The sequence below is a fragment of the Scylla paramamosain genome, chromosome 32 (assembly GCF_035594125.1).
Source record: "Scylla paramamosain isolate STU-SP2022 chromosome 32, ASM3559412v1, whole genome shotgun sequence".
Lineage (NCBI taxonomy): Eukaryota > Metazoa > Arthropoda > Malacostraca > Decapoda > Portunidae > Scylla > Scylla paramamosain.
Genome location: NC_087182.1, coordinates 7961255 through 7975617, shown reverse-complemented (window position 1 = coordinate 7975617; position 14363 = coordinate 7961255). Strand labels below are relative to the sequence as shown.

Below are 14363 nucleotides of genomic sequence, written 5' to 3'. Positions count from 1 at the left end.
GGAGCTCAGTAAGACAAACACACCGAGGGAAACTAGGAGAAGTCTTTTATCGTATCACAATGAGTAAACACACACACACACACACACACACACACACACACACACACACACACACACGAACTACGGAAAATGTGGCAATCCTAAACGACGCAGCCGAACCACTGTTATCAATGTGGGTTGATATCTCAGATTAACTTGTGTGACGCGCACCACATATTAATAACATAAACGAAAATCCACATCGATAACGCTGATAAGAGCAGATGGCAGATACCGTGGCGATGAGGAACTCATTACTGTGGTGAGGGAGTGACGCGTGATGAGGACAGAGGACAGGAGCGACACATAACCACGACTCACCAACGATGGAGGATGAAGGTGAGAAGTTCTGCTGATATTGGTCTAGCTTTACTTAATTTTCTTTTATCATCCTATATGGCTTTACTTCAGGATAAAGGTCTTCCCCAGTGGTTTGAGGTCGCTACGCTGCCGTAACACCTTTTTCTACTACGGTCATCTCATACTAACATCCAGATCATTGTTAACAATCACATGCCACATAAAACAAGAGAATTGTAGATATGTTAAGTATTCTCCAGGCTGTGTAGCACTGAAAGGGTAAGATGTCTTGCTAAAGTCCTGAGTGTTGCATAGTCAGTATCAAATAAGTTCCATCTAAATTTCAGTCCTTCCATCAGAGGCAAACTTTAGGTCAGTAGCCCACCGAGTTGCAAATGTGCTTATGGTGGTCAGAGTTCAGTGCACAAATACAATATCACTCTTATGATTAAAAAACACATGCGAAATTACTTCACACTATGATCTCATCAGTCACCTCCTGACCTTGTTCTACGCTTCCATTTATAATCGTATCTGCCTTGCTGAAATAACAAGAATGCCCCTTTCCTTTCGAGTGTAGCAAGTGTGTTTGGTTCCCTCTTGAATGACCGCTAAATCTCCCTTCCTATTCACCCTCCCTTTCTACGAAGTCTAACCATAAGCATAGCTAAACGACTGGTGAAGAAGCAACATTATGCCAGAATTCTAAGAGCACAGAAGAAATGTAAAGAGCGCATCACTACATACATTATATCTCAGAAACATGGCTACTTTGCATTAATTTCGGCGAAGTTAATGATTCGTCTTCATTAGATGGTCACGTTACCATTCGTTTAGCTTATCATTCCACTCCATAACATGACTTTTTTTTTTTTTCATATTTATAGCCAGCCTCTCAGTGGTGTTCGTGCTGATTCACTGTTTAAATTTCAACATCACTAGTTTGCTTTATCGAAACGTATATCGGTGTTACAGTTATGTACTCCTGAAGGGGGTAAAGATCGCTGATGGTCGGTGGTACGTCTGTCAATGATTCAGCATCAACAACAACAACAACAACAACAACAACAACAACAACAACGGCTTCTGCTACTACTATTTATGTTGGTGCTGGTTGTAGTAGTAGTAGTAGTAATAGTAGCAGTAGTAGTAGTAGTAGTAGTAGTAGTAGTAGTAGTAGTAGTAGTAGTAGTGTCACGATCCCTGTTACCTTTCCAAGAAAGTGGACGTTATACTGATCCCAGAAAGTTTTAAAGGTCTGGATTTTAAAGGCCTCGAAATACCTATCCGACCTATCCGAAATCGCCAGCTATTAAACCCTCTCACCCAAAACCACACAGCACACCAGAAATCACCTCAGTCAGTGTTGGGGTAGAAAACATAAGTATTCTATATAATAACAGAATATATTCGAAATCCTGTTAACTTACAGGTAAATTAAGGTAGTGCAATTAAAGGAAATTAGGGAACAAATTCCTGCCTTAGACCAATACAGGTTAATTCCCACACTCAATCACCATAAGTTTCTCTTTACTCAGGCTCTTATATCGCCTCCCTTATTGCGTAAAATTTATACACACCAATACATGACATTCCCGTCTCTTCACAAAGCACTAGAACTCTTTTACTCCTTCACAGGCCACTGGAATATTTTTCCCAGCTGCAGGAATCTTCCCAGACGCCGTCAACGCATCACTAAATAACAGTTCCCGTATTTCACCTCCTCAAACCTCACAAGACATCACCACCATCACCATATTTCACCTATAGCACCATAATACTATCCATATCAGGGTTATACCACCATATCACCAATACTTCCACACACCCGCTCACTCACCACATCACCACCCAAATTCATCCCATGAGAACGCCACTCCTCTGTTCCCCTTCAAAGCTTAAGTGCATCCTGAAGAATTTGCTGACTCAGGTACGAGAGACAGACGTGGAGTGCGTGGAGTGCAATACTAGTAGCAGTAGTAGTAGTAGTAGTAATAGTAGTAGTAGTAGTAGTAGTAGTAGTAGTAGTAGTAGTAGTAGTAGTAGTAGTAGTAGTAGTAGTAGTAGTAGTAGTAATAGTAGCAGCAGTAGTAGTAGTAGCAATAGTAATATTGGTAATAGCATTAAAACCATTCCCTTAAGTAACTGTTGTCTAGCACTATGCTGGCCCTCCTTATCACTTGGGACGTTCACGTGTCACATTTGGCAGCTCTACGTGACACATTGCAATCCCTCCCTCCCTCCTCCCCCCCCCCCTCTCTCTCTCTCTCTCTCTCTCTCTCTCTCTCTCTCTCTCTCTCTCTCTCTCTCTCTCTCTCTCTCTCTCTCTCTCTCTCTTTCTCTCTCTCTCTCTCTCTCTCTCTCTCTCTCTCTCTCTCTCTCTCTCTCTCTCTCTCTCTCTCTCTCTCTCTCTCTCTCTCTCTCTCTCTCTCGGGATAAAATAATCACGTAATATGATATTACAACATCGGATATGACATCACAGACAAAATAAGATCATAAACGACTGTAGTCAGGCAAGTGTTGAATAGTGGAGAAGTTTTCTAAACGTGGTGTCTTGCAGGAGACGGCAACGTGCTTCCCAGGAGAGGAAAGAAGATGGAAGTGTTGCAGTGGAACTGCCTGGCTCCAGCCGTGCAGGTGAAACTCCTATTCCTTCTAGATATCGGCGATATGACTTCCCACGACATCGACCACCAAGACGATCTCACCTCAGCGCCAACGAAAGCGAGAGACGCCTTCCTGTCGGTGCTTCAGGACAGGCAGCACAGATTTGTGTGTGTGACGGACATACTGAAGGCCCGAGTTAAACACCTGCAGGAGTATCCCTTTATCAGTCTAGCCGCTGGGACACTGGCAAATGATTTGAGCGTAAGAAAGGACGACGAAGACCTGCTGACGCTGGTACACGTGTGCCGCCATTTAGGCGTAGAATGTAGCCACCTCGAAGAGAAAACCAAGAATGTGCAGAAAAAACTCAGCCTTACTGAGGAGGAAATAGAAGGAAACTTGTTAATTTATGCTGAGAATCTGAGGATGCTCCGACTTTGTGACGCGCTCACCGACCGCCAAGTGATGCAGCTGTTCGGCCTTACTGTGGAAAACAATGTGCTGAATGAGTTTGTGGATACACATCTCAAGGTTTCTGCCGACAAACTAGAACAAACGAAGGGCCTCAAAGAAGCTCTATTCTTCTACTTAATTAGGACACTAGAATTAAACAACAAGCTGAACCGCATATACACCAGTAAGCTAAAGGCTCTCTTGGAAAAGTTGCAGAGCCAGACGGAGAGCGATGCTGAGAGGCGTGTGCTGTCAGAGGCGATCAGCAGCATGGACGACTACCCTGCAGGGGAACGCCCCGCAGGGCTTTGCGTGGTGTTCTGCGTCACTCGTGGTAGGAAAGGGGCGGAGGCCGAGATTGAGAAGGTGAAACACGCATTTGGAAAATCTCTGGGCTACACAGTGCAAATCGAAGAAAACCCAGATAAGGAGAAGTTAGAAGAATGCCTTAGGTTACTTCGAAAACCTAAATATAAATACTATGACTCCATCGTATACTGGTTTATGTCTCATGGTTCGGAGGAGACTATGGAATTGGCGGACGGCTATCGCATTGAGAGGAAAGCTATCATTCACGAGTTTTCTATACTGGACCATTTCAGGAAAAAACCCAAAATCTTTTTCATGACTCAATGCCAAGGCAACTCTACCATTCGCCTACGAAGGAAAAGTGAGTAGAGGGAGGATAACATCCTGACTACCTGGCTGATGTAACGTGTTATGAATATGCAAATTAATTCATGAAGTATTTTTGTCAATTTTGAATGACACTTCACTGCAGTCATTTCACTGAAGCCTAAAGAATGAAAGATTTTTCCTGCCTTCATTTCTTCTTTAGCTTCTTGAGTCTTATTTTCCTCATTTTCCTCCAAGGAAGTGCAATGCTCGTGACGATGGACAGCCATTTTAAAGGCAATGTGTCATATTCGGAGGTGACTGAGGACCACCTAAACATCACCGCCGTGTACTACCAGATGGACCGCCTGGTGGCCAGCGCCACGCTGCCTCGGCAGTATGCATTCCGCCACCCCGATGGAGGTAAGGTGTTCACCTCATTCACTCAGGCAAGGGCACGGACCCTCAACCTATTTTCACGTAGCACTAATCTAATTAATTCCATTGTTCGACAATCATGCACATATGCCGTAGTCTTGTGGCGAGGAATCGTGGTTACTCAGAGAAGCACGTAGCCGTTGGTATAAAACACAAATATGTACGATTCCCTAATGTGTGTGTGTGTGTGTGTGTGTGTGTGTGTGTGTGTGTGTGTGTGTGTGTGTGTGTGTGTGTGTGTGTGTGTGTGTGTGTGTGTGTGTGTGTGTGTGTGTGTGTGTGTGTGTGTGTGTGTGTGTGTGTGTGTGTGTGTGTGTGTGTGTGTGTGTGTGTGTGTGTGTTCGCTAATTATGACATTTTTCTCATTAAAAGGAATAAAATAAAACAAAAACTTTAACATATACCTATTAAGAATTAAAAATCCAGCGAATGGAGATGCTTACATCTGATGTAAGTTAACATACTGTGATCCCAGCTGCTGCTCATGAACTGATGTACGCGAGATACAACAAAGTAAGTGAAAGAGACAATGGCAAGTGACACGTGCTGGCTTGTTGTAGGGTCGATGTACGTGGACATCGTGTGCCGTCTGATGGAGCAGCACCGCGGCCACAACATCACACAGGTGCTGGAGCGCGTCACCAACACCATGCACCAGATTCTTTTTTCCTGCAAGAATAAGTTTGACGGCGAGGCTAAACAGGCGTGCTGCTATGAGAGCACCCTGCAGAAAACCTTCCGTGTGCCTTGACTGCGGTGTGAGGGGCGGCCACCACCATTAGCTGTGCAATACCCTGCAGTAAGAAGAGGGAAGGGGCGGCGAGACGAAGTAGGAGTCCAGCGTACTCCACACCACGCCCACAATATTATTATCACCCCATTGACACTATGATAGTTTGTCCATATATATATATATATATATATATATATATATATATATATATATATATATATATATATATATATATATATATATATATATATATATATATATATATATATATATATATATATATATATATATATATATATATATATATATATATATATATATATATATATATATATATATATATATATATATATATATATATATATATATATATATATATATATATATATATATATATATATATATATATATATATATATATATATATATAACCAATATTTGCTTAATTCCTGTCATATCTGGCCAGCAGTTGCTTAGAATTTTTTGTCACTTGCTTACATTTCACTGTTATTGTTCCACTTATCACATTATTGCTATATATATTTTAATTATTGCTGATATATTATTCATTTATATTCTGTGTCTTTATGTTTACTTTTTTATGTACGTTTCTCTTGTGCATTTTTTTTCTTTCTTGTGTATTTTTTATTTATTTATTTATTTTTTGGTAAATGTTTTTTTTAAGAAATGGCAATTCTACAATGTCTAATCCTACTATTGCTTCTACTCTGCCTACTGCTGCTGCTACTGCTTCTGCTGATGCTGCTATGGGTTCTCCTTCTCCCTCCACTATCAAACTCCTGCACCAGGACCCTACCATTAAAAGATTTGGGGGTGAGGATCCAACTTCTCAGTACTGTCGTTTTTACAGTAATGTGAGGACTTGATGACAAAAAGCTGCATCACCTCTGGGGCAGACAAGATGTCTTTTGTCAGGTCACAATTAATCCCAGACACACTTGCCTTTACCATGATGTCTGCTCGCTGCTTTAAATCTTGTATGCCTCAAGATGATTACGCTGAGTTTTGTAGTAGTAATTTCTTGCGTGCCTTTGGAGCTTCACGGACTCACGATTCCTTTCTTTGGACTTTTCGTTATGCTGAGTCGCTTACTACACAGCTCAGATACGAGTATGTAGGTCACATGGTCGGTCAAGTTCATGCTACCGAGTGCGCACATAATGCCACTGAATTTTTGAAGTTTGGAAATTGGATACAAAATGGCCAGATGAGTCTAGATAAACTACAAGTCTTCTTAGAGACTTATGTTAATTATCATACTCCTCGGGAAAGGCGTGTTGCTTCCATCAGTGAGATTAAACCCACTGACTATCTTTTTTTTTTATTTTGCCATGAAAATCAGTAACAAACTGCAGGAACTGCCTCATGCTCATAGCCTGTCACCTGTTGTAAATGACTCGTTTCCTATACCTTCACCACCTCAGACGTCTCCCGTTGAGCGTGTTATCTCTCAACTGTTGCCTTCCCGGCGTCCAGCTTTTTCATGTACTTACTGTTGCAAAGATGGTCACGCCTACTCATATTGCTTCCTTCTTAAGAAAAACTCAAGTTTTCAGGCCACTCTCGTCCTAAACCTTCATCACCTGGTCATCATGTCCATTTTCACTCCTCTGCTCAGACACGGTAAACGCGCTCGTCGTCTCCGGCCCCGAGACCTCGAATATCTCTTGAGCGTCCATCTAAATTCTGTCTTGTTCATGGTACAAGTAATCACATGACAGAGGAATGTTTCAAAATTCTACAATGGCAGCAAGAGCAAGTTGTAACAGCCTTTCAGTCATATTTTCACTGCCGTCAAATTCAACGCGGGAAAGATTAGTGCCGTCTTGTTCTGAGCACTCTCTCACTCTTCCCAATGTCATTGCTGCCTTTCAAGGTATGCAAGTTTACCAGTGTTTTTTCTTATGACACTCCTCTTTCCTTGGGAGCTGACACTAGTGCTTCTTGTAATCTCTTAGAGTGTCCAGGCTTATTCCAAACTTAAGGACTTACATAACCTTCCCTTACAGCCTACTGACAATAATCTTTTCAGTTTACAAGGTTCTTCCTTACATGTCCTTGGTACAGTTGTTCTCCCCTTGTCTCTTGCCAAAAATTCACCACCATTTGAAGCAAAATTTTTTGTAACATCTGATTTAGTCCTTAACAGCGATGGTCTATTAGGACTTGACTCGTTTGTGACTCATGGTATTGATGTTTTTCCTCAACATCATGCTATTTCATATGAAGATATTGCAATGGACATTCCAGCACTACTCTTAGCCTCTAAACCTCCTGTTCACACTTTTAAGCGTTCACGCACCACAGATCATGGTTTGTCATTGCCTGATTTCACAGAGTCGAAACGATCAGTCTCTGCTGTGGATGTCTGTTCTGCTGTGATTGGAGATCAGCGAGTGGGCCCCATGAGTGCTGTTTGCCTTCTCGTTCGCGTGGCAAATGCGCCTGTTGACTCCTGCGTCTTATCTTTGTCTTCGTCTGTCCGCATTCATAGGTCGGCTCTTGAAAGCACTCTTTCTTGTGTCCGAGATCATGTAAGTGATGCTTTGGTGACTAACCTAACCGGTTCCCTGATTTCTCTCAAGAACGGCGTACTTCTTGATTCTTTTGAAGTCTCCTACAGTAGGTCCTTTCATGACTCTCCACACCTTATTGTTTCTGTTTCTCCTAATACAGATACTTCTCATGATACTGCTGATCTCATTTCTCAGCTTTCAGTTCATGTTAAGGTGTTGGATTTCCCAACAGCAGAGTCTCGTCTCCTCGACTTGCTATTCAAACATAAACCGGCTGTTGCTTTGCCTAATGAACCTCTTGGTGTCACAGACCGTATTGCGCATCACATTCGGTTAAAACCTGATACACGTCCTTCTTTTGTGCCTTCTAATTGTTTGCCTCAGTCAGCGTGCTGTTGTTCAGAATTTATTTGATGGAATGCTGAAAGACGGTATCATCCAAGAATCACACTCTCCGTGGAACTCACCACTGTTTTTAGTTCCAAAGAAAGATGGTTCTTTTCGTGACGTAGTTGATTTTCTGAAAGTTAATGCTGTGATCGTCCCTGATCATTATCCTCTTCCGGTTTTAAGTGACCTTTTGCAGTCCATCGAGAAAGATAACACTGTATTCACTACTCTTGACCTCAAGCAGTGAGATTACTGCCTTCTCTACGCCATCAGGTCATTATGAGTGGCTCCGTGCCCCAATGGGTTTACGTAACTCGCCCCTGACTTGCCAGCGATTTGTTAATAGTTTTTTCAAGGTCTTATTGGCGATGGTTTGTTTGTATAACCTGATGATTTGATCCTGGTGTCTCGTGATCTTGAGTCTCACTTCGATAAAAATGAACTTATAATATATATATATATATATATATATATATATATATATATATATATATATATATATATATATATATATATATATATATATATATATATATATATATATATATATATATATATATATATATATATATATATATATATATATATATATATATATATATATATATATATATATATATATATATATATATATATATATATATATATATATATATATATATGGACATCGTATCATAACACGTAACCGCAGAACAAAGAAGTAAACACGGAAATACCAAGACTTGGTGAACACAGAGGAGTCAGCTGACCTACGTCTTAGCAACGAACGTCAGCATGATATAGTATTTCATTTCTATATTTTTTTTTTTATTACCCATGCGAAGCTGAAAACGGAGTGACCTACAAAATTTGACATAAACCTCTACCAATTAGGAGAATTAAGTCTAGGATCCGTGACGAGCTGAGTGAGTTGGCTCTGCTAAGAAGAAAACGCATCGTCACACTGATCTTTCATACTCGTCACCTTAATACTCCGCGGAGCCGTCGTGGGGTGCCTCGCCGACACCCTGAAAGTTTGGTCCGTGAGGCTGAGGCTTCACAGGGTCCTGGCGCTACTCATCTCTCAGCTGTTATGTACACGTGTAATGAACTTTACTCTCAATGTTAATCCTTTTTTCGAGTAGGAAGGTCTTAATTCCTTGCCGAACAAACAAACACACACACACACACACACACACACACACACACACACACGCGCGCGCACGGATGCACGCACGAACACACGCACGCATACTCGCGCGCGCACGCACACACACACACACACACACACACACACACACACACACACACACACACACACACACACATTCTCTCTCTCTCTCTCTCTCTCTCTCTCTCTCTCTCTCTCTCTCTCTCTCTCTCTTCCAAGAAAGCGCTTTCTCACCAGGACTTCAACTTAGGATTCGTAACACAAGCAATGATGTTATTTTTTACAGTAAACAAAGGAAGACATTAGTATTTCACCACGAATGATGTGTCCTTTCTCTCGTAGATAAGAAAAAAATGTAGTCAGACCTAAATTTGAACGGGATGCCACGAAATATTTACCTTTTTCATCACACCAGAAGCTAGAGGCGTAAAAAATGACACAAAGGAGATCAGCTAATCACTCCTAATTCACCGGTTTGAAGTATGGAAGCTGCCACAGGTTACTGAGTGCAGGTGCTGCAAGGCTCACCATTCCTCACCACTGGTCATGTGTCAATAAAGAATTCCTGATGAACTGTAAACATAAAACCGCCTTCATCTTGAGTGTTTTTAATAACACTACTAAAACCGTTGTCTCAAAAACAACTTTATTTTTAAAATAACATTGCTTTTATTTGAATAAAGAGACATGGTAATACATTCATAGCATCTTACAATTTAATGAGAAATCTAATTTGTAGATCTGCAGTCAAACTATATGGGTACTTTGGTTACTCCATTTAATTGTAGCTACTCTTTGGAGGCTGACACTTCTGTGAACCTTATTTTCTGCGTTTATTTTATTTTATTTATTTATTTTTTTTTGTGGGATGGGGATTGGGATAGTATTGAAATAAAACTAGCGTTTTTATTCCAGGGCTTGGTTAGGTTAGATTACGTTAGATTTAGATTCATTATTCAGTTAATCAATTTCACTGCTGATCCCTTCATTGTGTACATGAAGACTTGAAAAAGGCGTCATATTTTGCCATAAACAAATATTCCTTGCCTGAAAATTAATAAGCTAAGGTTATTTCTATAATAACCCAACTTTTTTTTTGTTGTTGACGTCCTTTGACAGAACGCTTCTCAGAGAAATAATATATATATATATATATATATATATATATATATATATATATATATATATATATATATATATATATATATATATATATATATATATATATATATATATATATTATTGTCTTGTTAGTCATGCATAACAGAGACCCCAAAAGTTCAGAGGGAGACAGAGAACGTTCTCAGTAGTTTTGTTAAAGGTTGACTAAACTTTTCCCAGGCCGGGTCTTCAATGTACTTTAAGGAACCTGTTGACCCAATATGAATCATTCCTAAGCTCCCACACTTCGCTTTCGCATATTACAAGAAAACTGTTTTCCGACTGATGTACAAATCACACCTTGGAGTGAAATAAAAATTAGATAGTCTTAACTTGGATTCCCAGAGAAACGGAATTGTATCTATGTACTGTATGCTACCGAGATTAGATAAATACCCACTGACTATATAATATTCCTGCTTACGAGAAAATAATATACAATATTACATTTACTATTGTATCTACCTATGCAAGTGTATGCTACTAAGATTGAATAATAAACTACTGACTACAGTTTCCTTAAGAAATAAATAAAGAATAGAATAAAAAGCACACATTTTATATTGTATCTATTTATATGTGTATATATTACCGAGATTAAATAATAAACTACATACTGTATAGTTTTCTTCCTTATAAAGAAATCAACCAAAAACATACATTTTTCTCTGTTGTATTAATGTTGCGCCCATTAACTGCAATCTTTGGCGGTACATGGTATTGTATCTCTATAACCAAACAGTACAATGGATGTCACGTATTTAGCAATGTTTCCCATGTTTATGACCTATTCCTTATCAAAATATCTACGTTGTGTTATCTATACCTCAACTAATCAATTACTCAGTCTAGCAGCAACAATATTACGGAAAGCCTTAGATTACTATAAATGAAAATCACAGTACTAAAGTTTTCTTTGTTCATGCTGACAAGTCCTATTCCATAACAAAATTTCCACGTCGAATCATTTGTGCTTCGACTGATCAATTCCCTACTCTGGCAGCAGCAATATTACGGAAAACCTTAGGTCCCTATAACGGAAGTCATAGTACTGCAGTTCACGGGGCGCTTAGTAAGGATTCGCAGTCGTTGTTTAGGTGAAACTGTACTGCTGACTAAACGACTTTCATTGCTTGGGCTTGCACTGGTACTCGCGACAAAGAGAGGGTGCATGTAGAAAGGAAAGGAGACACGTGTGTGTTGGACAGATTACGAAGCCGTACTGAATAGCGGACGGTAAACTTCAAGCTAAGGTCAATGAATGCGTGAGGAGCTAGGTCACGTCACGCGTCTTACACCAGAAGCAAGGAGTCACGAGACGCTCAAGTCAGTAATGTCAGGAAAGTAAAATAAATAAATCTAATCAGGTGTTCTTAATACGAGTCTTAAATCTCTGATGACACGAAATGCTCCCAGGTCATTCTTTGAAAAGGTTATGAGCGCGAAACATGAGTAAGGGAACAAAGAACATTTAGATGGTCTCCTATTTTTGTTGCTCTTGTATTTCTAGTCCATGGTGTATTATCTCTGTACTTTTAGTTACATCTTTACTCTATGTAGCCTCATATAGTTTAGCATGCGTGCGTAGTTACTTAACAAATAGGACACGGTACATTCTTAATAAATTCACGTAGGCTCACTCATTCACTCACGCACACACACACACACACACACACACACACACACACACACACACACACACACACACACACACGTAAACTCACCTACATCCATTTTTCATTCATCGTCAGTGTCACAATGACCTAAAGAGAGAATTTCACATATTGCATATATATATATATATATATATATATATATATATATATATATATATATATATATATATATATATATATATATATATATATATATATATATATATATATATATATATATATATATATATATTTTTTTTTTTTTTTTTTTTTTTATGTAGGAAGGATACTGGCCAAGGGCAACAAAAATCTAATAAAAAAAATGCCCACTGAAATGCCAGTCCCTAAAAGGGTCAAAGCAGTGGTCAAAAATTGGTGGATAAGTGTCTTGAAACCTCCCTCTTGAAGGAATTCAAGTCATAGGAAGGTGGAAATACAGAAGCAGGCAAGGAGTTCCAGAGTTTACCAGAGAAAGGGATGAATGATTGAGAATACTGGTTAACTCTTGCGTTAGAGAGGTGGACAGAATAGGAGTGAGAGAAAGAAGAAAGTCTTGTGCAGCGAGGCCGCGGAAGGAGGGGAGGCATGCAGTTAGCAAGATCAGAAGAGCAGTTAGCATGAAAATAGCGGTAGAAGACAGCTAGAGATGCAACATTGCGGCGGTGAGAGAGAGGCTGAAGACAGTCAGTTAGAGGAGAGGAGTTGATGAGACGAAAAGCTTTTGATTCCACCCTGTCTAGAACAGCAGTATGAGTGGAACCCCCCCAGACATGTGAAGCATACTCCATACATGGACGGATAAGGCCCTTGTACAGAGTTAGCAGCTGCGGGGGTGAGAAAATCTGGCGGAGACGTCTCAGAACACCTAACTTCATGGAAGCTGTTTTAGCTAGAGATGAGATGTGAAGTTTCCAGTTCAGATTATAAGTAAAGGACAGACCGAGGATGTTCAGTGTAGAAGAGGGGGATAGTTGAGTGTCATTGAAGAAGAGGGGATAGTTGTCTGGAAGATTGTGTCGAGTTGATAGATGGAGGAATTGAGTTTTTGAGGCATTGAACAATACCAAGTTTGCTCTGCCCCAATCAGAAATTTTAGAAAGATCAGAAGTCAGGCGTTCTGTGGCTTCCCTGCGTGATATGTTTACCTCCTGAAGGGTTGGACGTCTATGAAAAGACGTGGAAAAGTGCAGGGTGGTATCATCAGCATAGGAGTGGATAGGACAAGAAGTTTGTTTTAGAAGATCATTAATGAATAATAAGAAGAGAGTGGGTGACAGGACAGAACCCTGAGGAACACCACTGTTAATAGATTTAGGAGAAGAACAGTGACCGTCTACCACAGCAGCAATAGAACGGTCAGAAAGGAAACTTGAGATGAAGTTACAGAGAGAAGGATAGAAACCGTAGGAGGGTAGTTTGGAAATCAAAGCTTTGTGCCAGACTCTATCAAAGGCTTTTGATATGTCCAAGGCAACAGCAAAAGTTTCACCAAAGTCTCTAAAAGAGGATGACCAAGACTCAGTAAGGAAAGCCAGAAGATCACCAGTCGAGCGGCCTTGACGGAACCCATACTGGCGATCAGATAGAAGGTTGTGAAGTGATAGATGTTTAAGAATCTTCCTGTTGAGGATAGATTCAAAAACTTTAGATAAGCAGGAAATTAAAGCAATAGGACGGTAGTTTGAGGGATTAGAGCGGTCACCCTTTTTAGGAACAGGTTGAATGTAGGCAAACTTCCAGCAAGAAGGAAAGGTAGATGTTGACAGACAGAGCTGAAAGAGTTTGACTAGGCAAGGTGCAAGCACGGAGGCACAGTTTCGGAGAACAATAGGAGGGACCCCATCAGGTCCATAAGCCTTCTGAGGGTTTAGGCCAGCGAGGGCATGGAAAACATCATTACGAAGAATTTTAATACGAGGCATGAAGTAGTCAGAGGGTGGAGGAGAGGGAGGAACAAGCCAAGAATCGTCCAAGGTAGAGTTTTTAGCAAAGGTTTGAGCAAAGAGTTCAGCTTTAGAAATAGATGTGATAGCAGTGGTGCCATCTGGTTGAAGTAGAGGAGGGAAAGAAGAAGAAGCAAAGTTATTGGGGATATTTTTGGCTAGATGCCAGAAATCACGAGGGGAGTTAGATCTTGAAAGGTTTTGACATTTTCTGTTAATGAAGGAGTTTTTGGCTAGTTGGAGAACAGACTTGGCATGGTTCCGGGCAGAAATATAAAGTGCATGAGATTCTGGTGAAGGAAGGCTTAAGTACCTTTTGTGGGCCACCTCTCTATCATG

The 14363-nt window shown here is 40.2% G+C and overlaps 1 protein-coding gene across 2 annotated transcripts; it reads left to right on the top strand.

Moving 5' to 3' along the window:
* The first annotated feature begins 234 nt into the window (after positions 1-234).
* LOC135089163 (uncharacterized) lies at positions 235-5355 on the top strand. 2 transcript variants are annotated; one of them, XM_063984462.1, is made up of 5 exons: positions 305-378; positions 1315-1442; positions 2903-4072; positions 4276-4440; positions 5016-5355. In XM_063984462.1, exons 3-5 carry the CDS (start codon positions 2938-2940, stop codon positions 5204-5206), a joined length of 1491 nt encoding a protein of 496 aa, XP_063840532.1. In that variant the 5' UTR covers positions 305-378; positions 1315-1442; positions 2903-2937; the 3' UTR covers positions 5207-5355. The 2 variants fall into 2 exon arrangements, with proteins under 2 accessions (XP_063840531.1, XP_063840532.1); XM_063984461.1 differs by lacking the exon at positions 1315-1442 and having other exon boundaries at positions 235-378.
* The last annotated feature ends 9008 nt before the right edge of the window (positions 5356-14363 follow it).

What these genes read in the sequence shown, in the direction of transcription:
- LOC135089163 (XM_063984461.1), top strand. An exon ending in CATTCGCCTACGAAGGAAAA is followed by an intron (nt 4,073 to 4,275) that starts GTGAGTAGAGGG and finishes TTTTCCTCCAAG; the next exon opens with GAAGTGCAATGCTCGTGACG. An exon ending in ATTCCGCCACCCCGATGGAG is followed by an intron (nt 4,441 to 5,015) that starts GTAAGGTGTTCA and finishes GGCTTGTTGTAG; the next exon opens with GGTCGATGTACGTGGACATC.